This window comes from Mustela putorius, unplaced genomic scaffold, assembly GCF_011764305.1.
Source record: "Mustela putorius furo isolate JIRA1106 unplaced genomic scaffold, ASM1176430v1.1 tig00000129_pilon_pilon_pilon, whole genome shotgun sequence".
Lineage (NCBI taxonomy): Eukaryota > Metazoa > Chordata > Mammalia > Carnivora > Mustelidae > Mustela > Mustela putorius.
Window position 1 is genome coordinate 42593240 of NW_025421290.1, and position 20444 is coordinate 42613683.

The following is a 20444-nucleotide window of genomic DNA, read 5'->3' on the forward strand; positions in this document are numbered from 1 at the left end:
GCGGGCCAAGGGAGAGGCGTGACTTCCGTTTGTCGGGAGTCGCTCCTCCTCCTTCCTTCTCTTCCCTTCTTTGGGATTGGCTCTTAGCATTGGGCTCCGCCTCCTCCGGCCACGCCTCCCGCAGCCGCTTTTCCCGCCTCCGCCGGGCCGAGCGGCGGTCCCGCTGACAGTTGAGGATGGCCGGGGCGGAGGGGTCCGCCGGGCGGCAGTCGGAGCTGGAGCCCGTGGTATCGTTGGTCGACGTTCTAGAGGAGGACGAGGAGCTGGAGAACGAGGCGTGCGCCGTACTGGGCGGCAGCGACTCCGAGAAGTGCTCCTACTCGCAGGTGGGCGCGCGGCCCGGGCCTCGCCTCCCCCGGGCTCCCGCCGAACCTCCTGTTCCCGACCCGCCTTGCCCTATTCCCGCCGTTCGTCGTAGGCTTCCCCGTCCCAGGCCCAGCTGCCCTTAAACCTCAGCCTCGTGGGTCCTCCTTCTTAGCCTGTAGCCAGCAGGGCCCCCCTCCTCCCTCGGTCTTCCTTCGTCCGGTCCCTCTGGACTCTGCAGGCTCCGGCCGTGGGGCCCCTGCTCTTTCCTTCCTCTCCCGTCTCTCCTCCGTGCCTCGGCTGCGTTTCAGAAAGCGTCTCCGTGACCTCTCAGATCCCGACATCTTTGTCCTTACTTTTCGCGTCCTAAGAGTGTTTCTTAGGAAGCGAATGGGGAGAGTCAAAGCAGAGTTAAAGGAGAGAGCTCTGGATTTGAAAAAGCTCCCCTGGGCTGGGTTCCTTGACAGCTAATCCTCTACAATTTAGCTTGACAAGCGCGAGCTCGTAGTAGTTTTTTTGGCCAGACGAAGCAAGTACAGTGTCTATTTGCATCCCGCCCCCCGCCCCCCACGGAAGCCGACCGGAACCGCGACAGCAGGTGGCCCTGGCGAAAGAGGGGAGGAAAGGAGAGGATTTGCTTGAAGGGTAAATTTGGCATTTGGAAGACGTTATGAATCAGGATTTGAGGGGGTGCGTTGTGACTCGTCCTGTGTTTCTAGGTACAAAAATGGAACAAGGTGGGTAGAAGGAATCTAGTCGGGATGAGAATTGGTAGGAAGAAGGAGGTTACCCAGACTCTGGGGGATGCGTGGAAATTGGGGGACGAGGCGAGAGACTTGGGGCCGTTATGTGGTGCGGACTGAGCTCATAATACCACTTGTCATCGTGGACCGGTTGAGTTTACCCTGCTCAGTGGTTAGATTGTTGAATTAACCTGGTATCTACAGATAGTCCCAGATGTTGGCTGCTATTTTAAAACCTTTGGTCACCACTAAAACAACTTTTTCTCTTAAAAAAAAAAAAATGTGTGTAAGCCTTTCTAGAAATGTAGTTAGCTTTATAAAACAGACTTCCTAAAAATTTTCTTTTTACTATAGTAAAGTATGCGGAAAATCACACGAGTCGTGTCTATGGGTTGGGGGAAAAGGTGAACATATGTATGTACCTACTAACCCCTGCCCCCCAGATCAAGAAATAGAACATTAAGGGCATCCTAGAAGCTTCTGTCTCCCTCCTTTCTAGAGAGTAACCACTGTCAAGATTTCGACGAGTATTGCCTGTTTTTCCTCCCAGCTTTTAATTTTGAAAAAATTTAAGTCTGTAGGTATGTTGAAAGAATAATATTACGAACTCCTGTGTATCTCTTACATGTATTCATTTTTTGTCACGTATGTTTTGTCTCTCTTTTCTATATAATACACTTTTTCCCCCGAATTATTTGAAAATAAGTTGCAGACACAATGACACTCTAAATATTTCTGCATGCACCTCCTAAAGTCAAAGGGTTCTTTTAATGCATTGATTTTCTCTTTGGCAGAATCACAAGTGTTTTCCAAAATTATAAGTGTGATACTGCTTACATAAACCTGTGCATATTCTCCTATATTTTCATGTGTTAAAATGTTGTGCAGACAAGCTTTTTCTTATTTTCATCTGGCTGGGAATTTAAAACTATCATTTTAAGAAAAATTTGTATGAAAATGAACACCAATATAGGACATATATAATGATTTGAAACATGCAACGGTGTTTTGGTACTTTCTTGTGTAATTATTATCTCTTTCCATTTTGGGGCTGTCTTTTAGGGCTCAGTAAAGAGACAAGCACTATATGCCTGTAGTACGTGCACCCCAGAGGGAGAAGAACCAGCAGGAATTTGCCTGGCTTGCAGTTACGAATGTCATGGAAGTCATAAACTATTTGAGCTATACACAAAAAGGTAAAGACAGTTAGACATTGGTGCTGAATGCTTTTTAAGTGTTTGAATTCTTTCCCACCTATACTGTTTTTCTTGTTTTTCCATTTAAAGTAGTTGTGCACTGGTCAAATTTAATGTAATTTAATGTAATTAAATTGGAGAGAACAGTTTTTCCAGAGGGCCTTTTAAAGTATAATTACGGTATAAACTCAAACTGTCCTCCTCCTCCTGCCATTGTTTTACTTGTCTGTTTGTGTATGTGTGATATAAATATTTGTCTCTGTGCATGTTTATTTTATTGTTATATGCTTGGAGAAATTTTAAATTGGATACATGAACAACAACCAAGATCACTTTTTGGGCTGTGGTATTAATTTAAAGAGTAACTCCTTAGATTTAAAAGAAAAATTAAAAGCTGTTTTTCCTCATTTTTTCCAGAAACTTTCGTTGTGATTGTGGGAACAGCAAGTTTAAAAATTTGGAATGCAAATTATTTCCTGTAAGTAAGCACTGTAACTAAAAATGCACTGAAAATAGCTGAGACTGATATTTGCGAAAGTGGATTAAAACTATGCATTTTCCAAAAAGGAAGTTCTTTTTTTTTTTTTAAGATTTTATTTATTTATTTGACAGATAGTGATCACAAGTAGGCAGAGAGGCAGGCAGCGAGAGAGAGAGGAGGAAGAAGGCTCCCTGCCAAGCAGAGAGCCTGATGTGGGACTCAATGCCAGGACCCCGGGATCATGACCTGAGCTGAAGGCAGAGGCTTTAACCCACTGAGTCACGCAGGCACCCCCCAAAAGGAAGTTCTTATGCTTATTCTTTGCAAATAGGCAAATCAGTATTAGACTGTATTCCATTTTTTATGGTGTTGGAAAACTAACCTGTTTAGAGCCTATACTACAGACTGTAATTAATATGAAATATTTTGGTGGGAATGTTCTTTAAAGTAACTCAGGTTTGATTATATTGGTTGTGCTCATGGTTTAAGGCTTTTAAAACAAAGGGTATGACTTTAAAAACAAAAAACTGGGGCGCCTGGGTGGCTCAGTGGGTTAAGCCGCTGCCTTCGGCTCAGGTCATGATCTCAGGGTCCTGGGATTGAGTCCCGCATCGGGCTCTCTGCTCAGCAGGGAGCCTGCTTCCTCCTCTCTCTCTGCCTGCCTCTCTGCCTATTTGTGATCTCTCTCTGTCAAATAAATAAATAAAATCTTTAAAAACAAACAAAAAAAAAAAAAAAACAAAAAACTGCTCGTATTGAATGTGAGCTAGATGCACACAGGAGTTTTTCACTGCTTTTTTGCTAATTATATGGTAACGTTTACTGAAGTAACAAAACCTAAGTAGAAAGGAAGGGATTTTACACTGTCTAGTCATAATTACTATTCCGTTATAATTACTATTTCCCTCCTTTCGAGGTTATTTTTAGACAATTTCCTTGCCTGCTTTTTTACCTTCCAGTAACCTGGGAGCTTTGGCAATCACAGCTGGGCATTAAGAAATACTTCGAAATTCTAGGCCAGTGTTCATTTACATGGGTCGATCATTAATATTTATAATTAACTTTGACCAGCATTTATAATTAAATTTGACATATTTGGTTTCCTCCAATTACTGCAAAGAGAGTACAAAAAATTAATTTTATTTATACTCTGTGTCTTGGAAAAAGTACCCTTTTAATAGGAGTGAATTCTTTTTCTTGGTACTTTGAAAGTTAAAGACCAACTTTTGGGGAGGAAGTTATTTAATGTAGAAGTTGATTGAATGCATGGACTTCATGCAATAGGAAATTTATGATATTTATGATATTATATTCATGTTATTTATCATGCCTTACTATATTACACTGATGATATATAATAAATATAATGTATTATATGTCGTATATATGATCATTTGTATGGCATTTATGATAATTTATACTTTCATGATACCTGAAATTATAGTCAAAATTAGACCATATTTTATATTGAAATTAATCTCTTTCAGGACAAAGCAAAGATAAATCCCGGCAATAAATACAATGACAACTTTTTTGGATTGTACTGCATTTGTAAGAGACCTTATCCTGATCCTGAGGATGAGGTAAGAGAATTAGAGGTTACTTGGAGGTTAATTCCTCTAGCCTTCACTCCTCGGCCTGTTGTCCAGTGTGGATCTCCGTAGCTGTTAAGAGGGGATTTGGGGATTATGAGAGGATTCTAGGTTTATCCTTTCCTAGGAGTCTGGGCTGGAGCTGTAACTGGTACCAATCAGATCTCGACTATTCTCACTCTACACCATGAGAGTGAAATATTGGACAGGACTTTCTCAAGGCCAGCGCTTTCTTCCTTCCTCTCTCTCGTTGCTTGCCTGCTCTGCTCCCCCAAACATTGTCCAAAAAATGATCTTCAACTTCTTGCCTCCCTGAAAGAAAAGAAATGGGGTATACAGACTGAATCCTCTTAAAGATTTCAATATATACAAAATTTTAATATTTTTTAAATTAATTTTATTTTTAAAAGATTTTATTTATTCATTTGACAGAGAGATCACAAGTAGGCAGAGCAGCAGACAGAGAGAGAGGGGGAGGCAGGCTCCCTGCCGAGCAGAGAGCCCAATGCGGGGCTCGATCCCAGGACCCTGAGATCAAGACCTGAGCTGAAGGCAGAGGCTTAACCCATTGAGTCACCCAGGCGCCCAAAACGTTTAAAATTTATTTAAAAATATTCACAGAATTTAAAGAATTTTTCTTCTTCCTCACTCCATCTTCTTACTTCCTAGATATAACCTTTTTGGGGGATATGTTTTTAGACCTCTTTCTCTGCCCATGTAAGTGGGTGTGTGTTTCAATGTGTAGTTTCCTTTTAACAAAAGTGAAAATTCAGTACATTCACTTGTGTAGCTTTTCTCACTTACCAGTATATCACAGGCCTCTTTCCACATGACACCGCACAAATCCACCTTGCTCCCAGGTCACTTCATAACGTGACCTGCTGTAAGTTAGTGACCTGGGTGTCCTGTCGCAGACTGCTGCTGTGTGATTTCTGGGCATTGTAAAGAAAGCTGCGGTGAACATCCTTATACAGTAATATGACTGAGTGTATTCCTGCGAGCATTAATGGATACCTAGAGGGAGAACCAGTGAGAGACATAGGATACTTATATTTCCTGCAAAAAGAGTTCAGTCGCAAATAGTAGATGGTAGTGTGTTTTCCCTATACTCTTGTTAGGCCTACGTGTTCGCAGTCTTTTTACATTTTGCCATGTTGATAGGTGAAGAGCAATATCTCTCTCTCTCTCTCTTTTTTTTTTTAAGATTTTATTTATTTATTTGACAGAGAGAGAGAGATCAGGCAGAGAGAAAGGAGGAAGCAGGCTCTCTGCTGAGCAGAAAGCCCGATGTGGGGCTCGATTCCAGGACGCTGAGACCATGATCTGAGCCGAAGGCAGAGGGTTAACCCACTGAGCCACCCAAGCACCCCATTATCTTTTAAAGATTTCCTTTCCCTGATCATGCGTGAGATTATGCATCATACATGAGCTTATTAAATATTTGTAATAACCTATCTGAATTGTCTGTTCATAGTCTTGGCCCATATTTTGACTGGCTTTTGTTTGTGTATTTACTGATTTGAAGAAGTGCTTTTATGTTTAGAGAAATTAGCCTTTTGCCCTCTTGCTTTCTAGTTGTCTTGGAACTGTAATTATTGAACCAAATTATGTAGGGGAACAAGTTGAAGATATCTTTGAGTTAACAAAGATAAAACCTTAAAACTGGGGCGCCTGGGTGGCTCAGTTGTTGGGTGGCTGCCTTCGGCTCAGGTCATGGTCTCAGGGTTCTGGGATTGAGTCCCACATTGGGCTCCCTGCTCAGTGGGAAGCCTGCTTCTCCCTCTCCCACTCCTCCTGCTTGTTCCCACTCTTGCTATGTCTCTCTCTGTCAAATAAATAAATCTTTAAAAAAAAAATCCTTAGGGGCGCCTGGGTGGCTCAGTGGGTTAAAGCCTCTGCCTTTGACTCAGGTCATGCTCCCAGGGTCCTGGGATCAAGCCCCGCATCGGGCTCTCTGCTTGGCGGGGAGCTGCTTCCACCTCTCTCTCTGCCTGCCTCTCTGCCTACTTGTGCTCTCTGTCTGTCAAATAAATAAATAAAATATTTAAAAAAAAATCCTTAAAACTGGATATTTTAAGTTATGAGGTAAAGTGTTATGACACTGTTAAAAGACAGAAATAAGATGTTGAATAAATTGAACAAGGCAGAAAAAAGAATTTTATATATATATATATATATATATATATATATATATATATACACACACACACACATACACACACATATAGTGTGTGTGTGTGTGTATAGGTCTATGTATGGGCATGTATAAAGGTACATACACTTTTTCCCCTTTAAGAAGTTATAGTAGGGAAAAGACAGAACAACATTGGGGTATTAATCAGTAGACATGAAAGTCTGGGAATGAAAGGAAAACCACTCCAAAAAGAGTCTGTGCCCTTTGGTATATTGTTTTCCTAGGGCCAGAATTTAATTGCTTAATTATTTAACTAATTCAAGTTAGGGAAATTGTTGCTATCCATATTATCAAAAGACTGGTTATGATATTTACTTTCCAGTTTAAGTAAAATGATGGGGTTGAAGAATGTGGGGTTGCCACATTCTGCATTGGTCAAGTCGTCTTACCTCCCTGGGCATTGGTTTATGGATAAAATGAAAAGATGCCAAGTAACCAAAGTGAATTTTTTTTTTTTTAAAGATTTTATTTATTTATTTGACAGAGAGAGATCACAAGTAGGCAGAGAGAGAGAGGAGAAAGCAGGCTCACTGCTGAGCAGAGAGCCCGATGTGGGACTCGATCCCAGGACCCTGAGATCATGACCTGAGCCGAAGGCAGCGGCTTAACCCACTGAGCCACCCAGGCACCCCCAAAGTGAATTTTTTTTAAAAGATTTTATTTATTTATTTGACAGACAGAGATCATAAGTAGGCAGAGAGAGGAAGGAAAGCAGGCTCCCTGCGGAGCGGAGAGCCCAATACTGGGCTCCATCCTAGGACCCAGGGATCATGGCCTGAGTCGAAGGCAGAGGCTTAACCCACTGAGCCACCCAGGCGCCCCCCGCCCAAGTGAATTTTTGATGGTTGCTTCCAAAGTGCTCACCTCAGTGTGCTCCTTCTGCAAAGCAGTTCCTGGAGAGTGAGCTTCTCTAGCCCCATGACCCGCTCCTTCTCCCTGTCCCCTTGACTGTTGGCACATGGAGAGCAGTCTCACAGAATCGCCAGAGAATCATTTAGTATCTGCTTCTACTGTTTGCCAGATTGACTTCTGTGTCCCAGAATTCACTGTACTCATTAACATGCGAACTGCTTTCTACGTTAGATTCCGGATGAGATGATCCAGTGTGTGGTCTGCGAAGACTGGTTCCACGGGAGGGTAAGGAAAGCTTTGACCTTTTAAAGCCCTCGTCTTCACAAAAAGAGAAAAGAGCCTTTCTTTTTGAATGGCGTTATCTTTTACCTTATGATTACTCTTCTAAAAATAAACTATGAAGATAGGATCGGTGCTGTATTGTGGTATTTGTTCATTACATAACGAGGATTTGGGGCAGCTTGGAGACCACAAGCAAAATCCTCGGTTTCCCGTATTCACAGCATCTCGGTGCCGTTCCCCCCGAGAGCGGAGACTTCCAGGAGATGGTGTGCCAGGCTTGTATGAAGCGCTGCTCCTTCCTGTGGGCTTACGCTGCGCAGCTGGCGGGTACGTGTCTCTGTGGTATCGGGGTGCCCCAAACCCGGGCTCGTGGCATTTCTGTGTTCAATCCAGAATTTTTAGCAACTGTTTTGTTTTTTTTTCTAAATTTAAATTCAATTCATTAACTTACAGTGTATTATTAGTTTCAGAGGTAGAGGTCAGGGATTCATCAGCCTTATATAACACCCAGTGCTCATTCCATTCTGTGCCCTCTTTCATGCCCGGCACCCAGTTTCCCATCCCCCACCCCCTCCCCTCCAGCAACCCTCAGGCTGTTTCCTATGGTCAAGGGTCTTTTAGCAACTGTTTTTAAGTTGGAGGAGACCAGAATCCGGGAAAATGGAAGAGGAAGTTTTTGAATGGGACTTTGAAAAATAAATAGAACCAAAATAAATTGTTCTTAAATGGAAGACATGCTATTGGTTGGGAGGTGTGGGGTGTAATTCGCTACCCAGTGCTTATATTATATTGTATTATGTATATACTATAGAAATTGGCCTGAAACAGCTAATCAACAATGAATGGTCTTGAGGCATTAGGTATTTTATTTTACTGATAATGCAAATGTATTAATTAATTTATTTTTAGAGTGGCAGTTACTCATAGTGTTTGCTGCTCTGACCTCATAATGTCTTATCCTTCTCACCTTTAGGGAACATTTTACCATATGAACCACAAACAGCATAGCCATACCTAAAATCTAACCCTACTCTTTTGATTTGTCTCAAAGTTCTTTTTTTTTTTTTTTTTTAAGATTTTATTTATTCATTTATCAGAGAAAGAGAGAGAGAGAGTAAAAGCAGGGGGCAGTGGCAGGCAGAGGGAGAAGCAGGCTCCCTGCTGAGCAAGGAGCCTGATGTAGGGCTCCATTCCAGGACCCTGGGATCACGACCTGAGCCGGAGACAGAGGCTTTAACCCGTTGAGCCACCCAGGCACTCCAGTGACTGACGTTTTAATTTTTAATTTTTGTTTATTTTTAAAGGTTTATTTATTTATTTGCGAGAGAGAAACCAAGATTTCAACAGACATAGCAAGAGAGCATGAGCAGGAGGAGAGGGAGAAGCAGGCTTCCTGCCGAGCAGGGAGCCCAGTGTGGGGCTCAGTCCAGGACCTTCGGATCATGACCTGAGCCGAAGGCAGACACCTAACCAGTAAACCACCCAGGTGTCCCAAAGATGTATTTATTTAACTAATCTCTGCACTCAGTGTGGGGCTTGAACTCATGACCATAAGATCAATTGCATGTTCTTCTGGCTGAGCCGGTTAGGTGCCCTGTGATTGACTTTTTTTTTTTTTTTTTAAGATTTTATTTGTCAGAGAAAGAGAGAGAGCACAAGCAGGGAGAGTGGCAGGAAGAGAGAGAAGCAGGCTTCCCGCTGAGTAAGAAGCTCCCCGATGTGGGACTCAGTCCCAGGACCCTGGGATCATGACCTGAGCCAAAGTCAGACTGAGCCATCCAGCGTCCTGTGACTGACATTTTTAAATGAACCGTTCAATTACTTGAACTCTGGATTAGGTAGACATAACCTAAAAAAGAGTTGATGATTCCTTTCTCTTTATTCCAGAGAATAAAGTTGACTCTCTTTTTCCAGATTCTGAAATTTTTTATGATCAGACTAAGTGATTTCACTGTTTAATAATAATATGGATATGTGTGTGTGTTTCTTTGCACTGAACCCGCAGTCACCAAAGTGTCCACAGAGGATGACGGGTTGGTGCTGAATGTTGATGGAACAGGTGATCAGGAAGTCATCAAACCCGAAAATGGAGATCATCAAGATAATAGCCTCAGAGAGGATGTTCCAGAACATGGAAAGGATGCAGTCCAGGAAGTCAAAGCAGAGCAGACTAATGAACCATGTGCCAGCTCTAGTTCTGAATCTGATCTTCAGGTAACATAGGAAGTCTGAGACATAAAAGAAATAAAGCGGAAGCATTAATTCTGGAAGCTCCGTAGGATTTCATGCCTAAAGAAATTCCTCTCTATAGCCTAAGCTCTGGAAACTGTGATAGTGTAAAAAACACATTTCAGAATTTCATTTCATTTCAGACAGGGTTTAAGAATCAGCATCTCAACTCAGAATCACAGTCTGGCTGCAGACTTCAAGAGCTTAATGCTAAGCGCTTTGTAAAGAAGGACACTGCCACCTATTGGCCCGTCAACTGGCGCAGCAAGTTATGTACCTGCAAAGACTGCATGGTGAGTTCGGGGTCACCGTTATGTTACCGTGTTTGTTATGGACCGATGCCACAAATAGGGCCATCTGGAAAATATATTTATGAAACTGTTGCTAGGACTGTAGAGAACTCTGAAATATTTTATATTAAACAAATGTATGTAATGCTACTTGTTGTCTGACTGCTTGTGGGAGAAATTAGGAATTATGTAGGACTTTTTATTCACTTATCTTCATTTCAGTAGAAAATAGAAGTTCTTCTCTTTTTTATATCGTAGAATTTGCTTGGAAATAAAAATATCCATGAAAGTTACGTTAAGTCCGTCGTTTTTAAATAAAGACCCCACAACACCTACTGGGAAGTTGGGAGATTCCTGAGAGAGATTTGGGCAGGAAGAATAAATCACTCAAGCATTTCTGTACTAAAGGCTCAGGTTTTCTGGCAGTTAACCTGAAAACATTAAATACATTTGTAGTGATTCTCCTGAAGTTGACTTTCTGAGAATAACATACAGTTCTAATGGGAAACTGGTTTTATTTTTTGAAGAAAATGTATGGCGAGCTAGATGTCCTGTTCCTGACAGATGAATATGACACAGTTCTGGCTTATGAAAACAAGGGCAAGGTCGACCAGGCAGCTGACAGGAGGGACCCTTTAATGGACACCCTTAACAGCATGGACAGAGTCCAGCAAGTGGAACTCATTTGTGGTAAATGCTGTTTGAACAAAAATTCACAAAGCTCATTAAGGTTTCCTTAACTCTTAAAATATGTTTAGTGAGCACTTAATTGTTGTTTTCACCTAATACAAACAAGGTTTGAAATTGGAATTATAAAGTAGCCTTCAATTACACTTGCCTGATTGTAGCGTTGCTGGGTATGCAGCGGTTGTTACCACTGTCAGAATTACGTGCTAGAAGCGATAGGTGCTTGAGAACCCTTAACGTGTGCTTTTTTGATTCATGGTAGATGTATGAGTAAGGAATAATAGAAAATCAGTATCTTTCTCCATCCACTGAAACGGTTTGCATTGAACATTACCCGTCCTCCAGGAAGCCACCAGAGGGGGAAATATCCCAGCCCTTGCTGGCAGACCTTTACAGATGGTCCCCCAGTGTGCCCAGCTGATCTTGGTCATTTCCATCCTGGTGTCTGCTCGGGTACCACCCCTTCAGAGGCAGTCATCATTTCTGTCTTTCGTTTTTAACTGTTTGATGAATTTCCTTTGCCTCTGGTAGACTAAAAGCTTTTCAAGGATGGAGGCTGCATCTGAAAGATTTCTGTGGCCCTTGGGGGGGGCCTCATACATAACAGAAACTATTAAGTGAGTGAATAAGTCTTAAAACGTAAAGTTTGACAAGCCCAAGATTATTTCAACTACTAGGATTCCAGAGATATAGGAAGCCATTTATTTATTTGTTTATTTATATTTTTTAAAAGATTTTATTTATTTATTTGACAGACATTACAAGTAGACAGAGGGGCAGGCAGAGAGAGAGAAAGGGAAGCAGGCTCCCTGCTGAGCAGAGAGCCCAGTGTGGGGCTCGATCCCAGGATCCTGGGATCATGACCTGAGCCAAAGGCAGAGGCTTAACCCCCTGAGCCATCCAGGTACCCCATAGGAAGCCCTTTAAAAAATTCTTAGCTGACAGGGTGTCTGGTGACTCAGTTGTTCAGTGTCTGCCTTTTAGCTCAGGTCATGATCTCAGGGTCCTGGGATCAAGCCCCACATCGGACTCCCTGCTTGGCGGAAAGCCTGCTTCTCCCTCTTCCACTCCTGCTGGTTGTGTCCTCTCTCTCTCTCTGTGTGTGTGTCTCTCTCTGTGAAGTAAATAAAATCTTTAAAAAAAAAAAATCTTAGCTGGGGCACCTGGGTGGCTCAGTGGGTTAAGAGTCTCCCCTTGGCCCAGGTCATGATCCTGGAGTTCCAGAATCGAGCCCTGCATCCCGCTCCCTGCTCAGCGGGGGAGTCTGCTTCTCCCTCTGCCCCTCACCCTGCTTGTATTCTCTTTCTCTCTCAAAATAAATAAGTAATCTTTTAAAAATTTAAAAAATAACTTAATCTTTTTGGTCCTGAGGTTTTTGTTTTTGTTTTTGTTGTTGTTGGTTGGTTTGTTTTTTAAAGAAGTAGGGTCCTTGATATCAAAATGAAAAAACTCAGGAGAAATTTATTTCTTATTTATTTATTTATTTACTTACTTATTTATTTAGAGAGAGAACATGAGCAAGAGGGGCAGAGGGAGAGAGAATCTCAAGCGGACTCTGAGCTGAGCACAGAGCCCAATGTGGGGCTCGATCGCATGACCCAGAGATCACGACTTGAGCCGAAACCAAGAGTCAGAAGCTCAACCAACTGTGCACCCAGGCGGCCCATAGGAGCAAGTTTCAATGCACGTTTCACTTAGAGAAAAATTTAAACTATTAACATTCTCAAATTTTAGTGAGAAAGAAGTACTTTGTTTCTAAAAGCACATGATGTGTCTCATGTTTACTACCTCTTTTGTTGTTTTGATTTAGAATACAATGACTTGAAGACCGAACTTAAAGACTATCTCAAGAGATTTGCTGATGAAGGCACGGTATGTGAGTTAAAGAACTTTAATCATGGCCCTGTATGTTCTGAATAAACTGTTTATTTTCTTGGAGGAAGAAATGACCATGTATGTCAAACTGGAAACTTGGGAGGTGAATGCAGGCAGAGCTAAGGGAAATCAGTGAGAGGTGGGGAAAGCAGGGCCTGGCCATGGTGGGAGTCCTTCCCAGCCCTGGGCTGTTGGGAATTAGGAGCGGAGCGGCCGTACAGGGTCTGGAGAGAGTTCGTGTGGCCAGAGAAGGCCAGGACATGAGCCATCCTGATTCTGCCCATCCTGACCTTCAAGCAGAGATCCTTGGAGGAGGAAGGAAAAATGACCAGGCAAGGAAAAATTAATGCCAGACCCCTCTTCTTGGATTTTTTGATTTTATAGTTTAGAATAAAAGACCTTCACAATTGGGGCGAAAACATTTTTCTTGCTCATGAGAGAGTCTGTATGCTTTTCAGGGTGACACTGATTCTAAAATGTGGGATTCTCAAAACAGTCTTGCAGGTGAATGTACAAGGACTTCCTAGCTTTTTACTATTCATACATTTGTGACAGAATGTTCTTCTGAAATACTTTTCTGGCCTCCACAGGCAGATAGAAACAAAATTTAACTTTTCTTTTGTCCTTTCGGATGGTTTGCTCTGCTGTGCGCAGACACAGAAATCAAGTCAGGTGTGTCTGTCGGCTGCCGGGGAAGTGTGCTGACACTTGGTCCCTTGGAAGGAGTCTTTGCTGGCCTCCTTGAAGCCACTTTCTCATCGCTCATAAATGTGGCAAGAGCTTGGAGCTGCCTGCAGATCTGGACAGGGTCCCAGCGCTGCCTTTCTCCATAATGAGTTGTAAAGTCAGAAATTAAGAGTTTTCTATTTAGTAGGTGTCTTATTTTTTAGAGAATGTTGCTCATTCTCAGCTTCCCGCTTCTTGGCAGTACTTGAACTGCAGTCATTCCTGTTCCTCTAGTTCTCTCGCTAGACCTAAGAATATTCACGGGACGCCTGGGTGCCTCGGTCAGTTAAGCATCTGACTTGATCTTGGTGCAGGTCTTAATGTCGGCGTCATGAGTTCAGCCCCCACTTTGGGCTCCATGTTGGGCTCCATGCTGGGCGAGGAGCCTGCTTAAAAAAATAAAAACAAAAACTAAGAATGTTCACAGGTGTAACTTTCAACCTTGGCACTGTTTTTTTACTGAAGTGTAGTTAGCAATTTTATATTGGTTTCAGGTGTCTTAACCTCTGCAGTATTCGTGGGCATTTCAGGTCTTTTATATGTGTCAGAGCATGTGTGTTTTTTTGTTTTTTGTTTTTAAAGATTTATTTATTTGACAGAGATCACAAGTAGGCAGAGAGGCAGGCAGAGAGAGAGGAGGAAGCAGGCTCCCCATGGAGCAGCGAGCCTGATGTGGGCCTCGATCCCAGGACCCTGGGATCATGACCTGAGCCGCAGGCAGAGGCTTTAACCCACTGAGCCACCCAGGTGCCCCAGCATGTGTGTTCTTGACTCTTTTCTTGTACCTTCTGCTTTATGCAGTTTGTGGTCACAAGGCCCATTATTGATTTTACTACACACGCTTGAAATCACATAAAAGGACAAGCAATTTTATTCAAGGTTTTCTTCTGTGTCTTCAGTATATGGATCTTTGTCATCACTAGAGCTGCTTTTTATGAGTCTATGATAATTTTTTTTTGTATCTGATGTGATGATTTAAGAGGACAATATATTTTTTAATTGTTTGTTCCAGGGACGCCTGGGTGGCTCAGTGGATTAAGCCACTGCCTTCGGCTCAGGTCATGATCTCAGTGTCCTGGGATCGAGCCCCGCATCGGGCTCTTTGCTCAGCGGGAGCCTGCTTCTCTCTCTCTCTGCCTGACTCTCCGCCTACTTGTGATCTCTCTCTCTGTCAAATAAATAAATAAAATTTAAAAAAAAATAATTGTTTGTTCCATGACATGGGTAACTAGACCTTTACAAAAACAAATAAGAACCTTAAGCTGCAGTAAGGTTCCTCTGCTTTGGCTGTATTTGTCCTGATAAGTTGTAGATGTTCTCAGATGAGGGACTGCCTTTTATTTTATGTTTGTGTTTGACTATAAAAGAAAGAATCCTTAGAAACTACAAAATGTCTGAGACAAATCGGTGAAATGATTTATGATTGATCCCCAGTATTTATTCTTCAACATTTCTTTTTTTTTTTTTAAAGATTTTATTTATTTATTTGAGAGAGAGACCGTGAAAGAGAACATGAGCGAGGAGAAGGTCAGAGGGAGAAGCAGACTCCCCGTGGAGCTGGGAGCGTGATGCAGGACTCGATCCCGGGACTCCGGGATCATGACCTGAGCCGAAGGCAGTTGTCCAACCAACTGAGCCACCCAGGCGTCCCTATTCTTCAACATTTCTACTCTGCATGTTGGCTGTGACCATTTGAAGGTCTAGAAGCTTAAAATTGCGCACTCTAATTTTCATGCTTTTAAGTCACCTCTCCCAACCTTATTGAAGGAAAATTGCTTTTCTTTTATTGCCTTTTGGTATTTATTGTTGGTGATCCGGTGTAGGGACAGTTCCTTCAAACTGGAATTTCCAAGTGTCCTGTATGTTAGCATTTTATAGTTGTGAAGTTCCAAGCCATTTAGCACATAGAGTAGAGCTTTGAACTTCAGCATCTCGAGTGGGTCGGCCACCTGGAGCCTGCATCTGTTAGGGGCTCTGATTCTTTGCTGGGTGACCAGCTGTCTCAGCCTTGGTGCTTGTGAAGCTGGCATATCAGTTACTGGTCTGTGTTGTTCTTCCACTTAGAGGATTAATAAATATCTTATCTTACCCCAAGGAAGGCATCAAGTTGGCATGGCTGTCTGTGGATGTTTGCAGCGCCTACCTTGGGGAGTAAGGGGGAGAGTCTCACTTCATGTGCAAATATTTGTCCATTTTCTTACCTTTTCCCCTCTCTGCCGCATGCTCACCTGCATCCCCCGGCTTGCTTTTTCTCTTTCTCTCCCTCTTCCTGCCTCACCTTCATTCTTTCATAGTAGTAAGAATATGTTACCTGGGGTGCCTGGGTGACTCAGTGGGTGAAGCCTCTGCTTTCCCTCAGGTCATGATCCCAGAATCCTGGGATTGAGTCCTGCATCAGACTCTGCTCAGCACCACCCCCACTCTGCCTACTTGTGATCTCTCTCTGTCAAGTAATAAATAAAATCTAAAAAAAAAAAAAAAAACTAAACTAAACTAAATTGCCAAACCTATCTGTTTTGATGGACTTCGGGTGGCAGTTAGGTCAGAGCAGCTGGAGGTCAGAGCAGCTGGCTAGACATTCTTGGGGTGAATAAGGACTCCTTCAAGGTGGTCCCACTTTCCTTTTCATCCATATTGTTCCTTTGCCTTATTTTCTTATTTCTAATATTTTATTTTGCTAATATCATAAACACCTTTGTATGATGCTCTAATAATCCTTTTTCCAGTGAAATGGAAGACGAATTTCTCACTGCATGAAATGGATAGCCTATTTCCTAAGATAGTGCTTCTTTATTTTTGGTCAATTACTCTTTTGATGTAGCAAACATTTCTGACTTTGGACTCATGGAGAGGGCAGAGTTTTTTCCAGTAAAGAAGAAAATACAAATCTCAAAGCAAAACAGACTTTGTTTTCTTTGGGTACTCACACGGAGCTCCAAGGACATTCCCAAGAAACTGAGAGAAGGCGGTGGTCTCGGGAGACCTCCGGGGTGCTCAGTTGTGTGCTGACTCTGCCAGTTTCTTTTCAACTAATGGGTTTTTTTTAAGATTTTATTTATTAGAAAGAGAGGGAACACGAGCAGGGGGAGGGACAGAGGGAGAGGCCAAGGCAGGCTCCCCTCTGAGCAGGGAACCCAGTGCGGGGGCTCGATCCCAGGACTCTGGGATCATGACCTGAGCCAAAGGCAGATGCTTAACAACTGAGCCACCCAGGCACCGGCAGCTATAGTTTATTAAGAACTTGGGACACCTGGGTAGCTCAGTGGGTTAAAGCCTCTGCTTTCGGCTCAGGTTGTAATCTCAGGGTCTTGGGATCGAGCCCACGTTGGGCTCTCTGCTGAGCAGGGAGCCTGCTTCCCCCTCTTTCTCTGACTGCTTCTCTGCCTACTAAATAAAATCTTTAAAAAAAAAAAAAAAAGAACTTACTCTGTGCCGGGCTGTGTTTCACAGGCATTGAACCTGATCTGCTCCTCGAGTGGCACTGTGAGATAGGTGCAGCTTTTCTCTCATTCCGTGTGATGAACCCAGGGTAGGGACTTGTCCTGCTCTTCTTCTTAGCTGTGTGACCTTGACCAGGCCCATGCCTCTGAGATGGGGCCCGTGGAATCAATTCCACATTAAAAGCATTCTTAGCAGCAGGATCTTTCGCCTGTGAATATTGTGATTGGTTACTGCCCTTACAGAATGCACAGCCCCTTCCTAAGCTGTGTTTTTCCTCAACAGGTGGTCAAGAGGGAAGACATCCAGCAGTTCTTCGAAGAATTCCAGTCCAAGAAGAGGAGACGAGTGGACGGCATGCAGTACTACTGTAGCTAGAGCGGAGGCCGCCACGGAGGCCGCTTAATGGTGCCCGGAATAAAAGAGGCGCATCTCACACCTGGTCCTGTCCCGGCCTCGCGCTCTCTTCCCTCCCTAACCACAGTAGCCACAGCGTGGGTGCCGATCGCCTGGCCGGCCCCCTCCGCCCCTGCCCAGCGCAGCTCGGCGCGCAAACCGCTGGACCACCGAGTAACCCCCAGGTTATTTGCTTCTGAGTTTTAAGAAGTTTGATTTGGTTTTGAGAAAGTAAACTGGTTTCTTTGCTAATGATATTTTCTTTAACTCCTGAACGTATCTCCCCTGCCGCAAAGCTGTTGTCTCCAGGGACCTGCTCTGCAGGGCACAGCAGGAGCCTTCTTCCTGTCTGCCAGAACCCCGCTAGGTCCCTCACCCCTCTGATTGTGGTGCCTTGGGTCAGCGCTTCCTCAGGCCTGGTCTCCTTTCCCACATCCGTGCTTGCTCCGGTGTGCTCACCGCAAAGAGGCGTCTTGAAACTTGCTCACCCGGGCCCAACCTTCAGTGGGGCTGAGGGCCGATGGTTTTCTGGGCTGGATGTTGTCGCAGGCAGGGAGGTTGGCTGAGGTCAGGATCGAGGAAGCCAACCTTTGTTACGATTTTTACTAATAAATTTCAAGTGAAAATTTCATTCATAGTTCTCTTGGCACTAGAATATTAGCATTTCCATACTGTAGTGCTCACAGGGCTTCCTGGAGAAAACTCGCCAGTGTACTAGTCCCTTTTCTGCTGCCTAGAAAACAGACCGGGTACTACCCTGTGAAATCTTGGTGGTTTACAGAGTCCTCTGGATTTCTTTATATTATCAGGGATATTCATAAGCGTATAGTAAAAACGGACCTATTTTGATATTGTTCTGTTATGGAAATGTTCTTAGAACCCCAGTAAATTATTATTTTTCCCTTAAAATCTGTGTTGAAGAAAAAAGATACTGGTTTAGCTTCCTTGTAGCGAGCAGGGCAGTGAGTGTCCTGTTTCGGAAGAGGCGGACGGTGTGTGAGAGATTCCCAACTAGGCCCTAGGCTGCACGAATGATGAGCTTTATGTAAATAAAAGTTAACGTCCATAGCTGGTTCTCTAATGACCATGAGATCTTCTTTTGAAGAACCTTCTGGATGGTTGTATAAAACCCCATATTTGAGGGGAAGTCCTTTTGGTTGGTATGAAAGTGCTTTATGGCCCTGAGTCCATGTGGAAAACACCTTTGATAAACTCCCTCGGGAGTGACGTGGTCTCTGCTGACAAGAGATGACACACTCTAAGGTATGTGACTTTAAGCCTCAGAGGCTTCGGGGCCACAAGGGAGCATTGATTTCCTTCTGTGTGTCCAGCCATGGCCAATACCAGGCCCTGGATGAGATGAACTCGGCCTAGAGAACATCGGGGCCTCAAAGCAACGGTCCAACCCCTGGTTTTCTGCATCAAGACTCCTAATTCCAGATCCCCATGAGGAGTGGTGTGTGGAGCTCGGTGAGCCTGTGGCCACAGGACATGCTTGTGTGCCCTGCACTGGTCTTGTAGAGAGGCTAGGTTGCCAGGTTTGGGGCATCTGAGATGGCGGACAGCTGGGGACCCTCATCTGAGTCTGAGGACTTGCACCTGTTCCATGCAGGCTCGTGCCTGGACGCTGCAATGGCCCGCAGGGTCTCCGCCTCCGGGCGTCGGCTTGTTGGCCACGAGGTTCCTGGCCACCCAGGACCGCCACGGAGGCCACATGTTCCCAGCCGGCACAAAGTACACTCCTCCCGGGGCTGAAGGGCTCCTCCAGAAAGGTACTGACCCTTCTTTTACATTAACCAGAAAACCTCTTTTTTTAAACCTATGTTCACAACTAGTTTTCATACTGACCGCGACGGACTGTCTCTTCTTGTGGAGACGAATTTTGGCCAACGTGTGGCAGTTGACATAACATAAATGCATGTTTTATGCAAGACAAGAATATGGTATTGCTTTTAAGGAACTCTGGCATCGTATGTGCGTTTTTTGTAGAATTGTTAACTGGACTTACAATGACATACTTCAATCAGGTTTCTGTAAAATTTAAATAAAACCGGTTCAACAAAATAATGGCGTTATAGGTGGTTCTTAGTCCTATTTAAATGTGCACAGCGCTGCCCTCCCCTGCGGTTATAAGGGATATGAACGGAGTGTGAATCTAGCAGCCCTTCCTGCCCTGGCTGGTGTCCTGCTCAAGTGGAGGGACTGGGAAATTTCTTTCCTGCTCTTCTAGGAGATGTGGCCTGAGCTGAGGTCTGCCAGCAGGGGCCCCCGCTGGCTTTAGAACCCCTCCTATGAGGGGTGTCCCTGATTCCTGTTGGGGCCTCAATGAGTGGGGGGGACGAAGGAAAGGGCTTGGGTTGTGACCGCAGGCTTGGGTTGTGACCGCAGGCAGTGTGTTCAGGGACTGCTCCGTGTGGAAGGAGAGAGGCCAGGAGCCCATAGTCATATGTTGAGGTCTGCCCGTGCTGTAGCTCTCATTTCAAGGTAAACATGAAAACAAACCCAAAAGCCAATGCAGAAGCCCATCTTTGGCCTCATGCCAGCTCTTGCCACCGTGGGAATTATCCAGACTTGTCATCAGCCTGGTGAGCTGAGCTCAGGTGAATGAAATGCTGTCCATGGCCCCGAAGCTGCTCATGGGTCTGCAAACTCAGGGTTACATAATCCGAAGTGCCCAGAAAGCGGCAGCTCCCCCAGCTCCTGGACGAAAGGACCCTACTGGGGCGGGAGGAAATTGACAGCAATCCAAGGACAGAAGGACCTTGGCGGTGACCTATTTCTGCTCCCCAGTGAAGAGTGTGGTCCCGGGAACGTGGGAAGTACGAGGAGCCAACCCAGTTCCCAGAGGCCCGTGAGGGCGTCTCCCATTCAGGTCGCCTTGAAGTGGCTGCTGGAGGCAAGGCTTGGCCTGAGGAGGCACGTAGCACTTGGCACTGGGTCAAAGCCAGATGTACCCTTCTTGCCCCGCCGAACCACTGGGCGTCAGATCGTGTGTGTCCCCTGCTTATAATCACAGGATCCCTCGGTCGGAAGGGACCTGAGAAATCACCCAGCCTCCCCTTCTGTCAGGACAGGAGCTCCTCCCCCACGGCTGGTTCTCGCAGGCGCCCCGTGCCGATCTTGACCACTGGGTTCCCCCGTCTCCGTGCTGCTGGGGGCA

The 20444-nt window shown here is 44.4% G+C and overlaps 1 protein-coding gene across 1 annotated transcript; it reads left to right on the forward strand.

The window, feature by feature from the left end:
* The first annotated feature begins 1 nt into the window (after nucleotide 1).
* UBR7 (ubiquitin protein ligase E3 component n-recognin 7) lies at nucleotides 2–19348 on the forward strand. The gene is made up of 11 exons (XM_004754791.3): nucleotides 2–326; nucleotides 2109–2242; nucleotides 2660–2720; nucleotides 4211–4306; nucleotides 7593–7646; nucleotides 7865–7970; nucleotides 9649–9857; nucleotides 10016–10165; nucleotides 10690–10852; nucleotides 12660–12721; nucleotides 17174–19348. Exons 1-11 carry the CDS (start codon nucleotides 177–179, stop codon nucleotides 17264–17266), a joined length of 1278 nt encoding a protein of 425 aa, XP_004754848.1. The 5' UTR covers nucleotides 2–176; the 3' UTR covers nucleotides 17267–19348.
* The last annotated feature ends 1096 nt before the right edge of the window (nucleotides 19349–20444 follow it).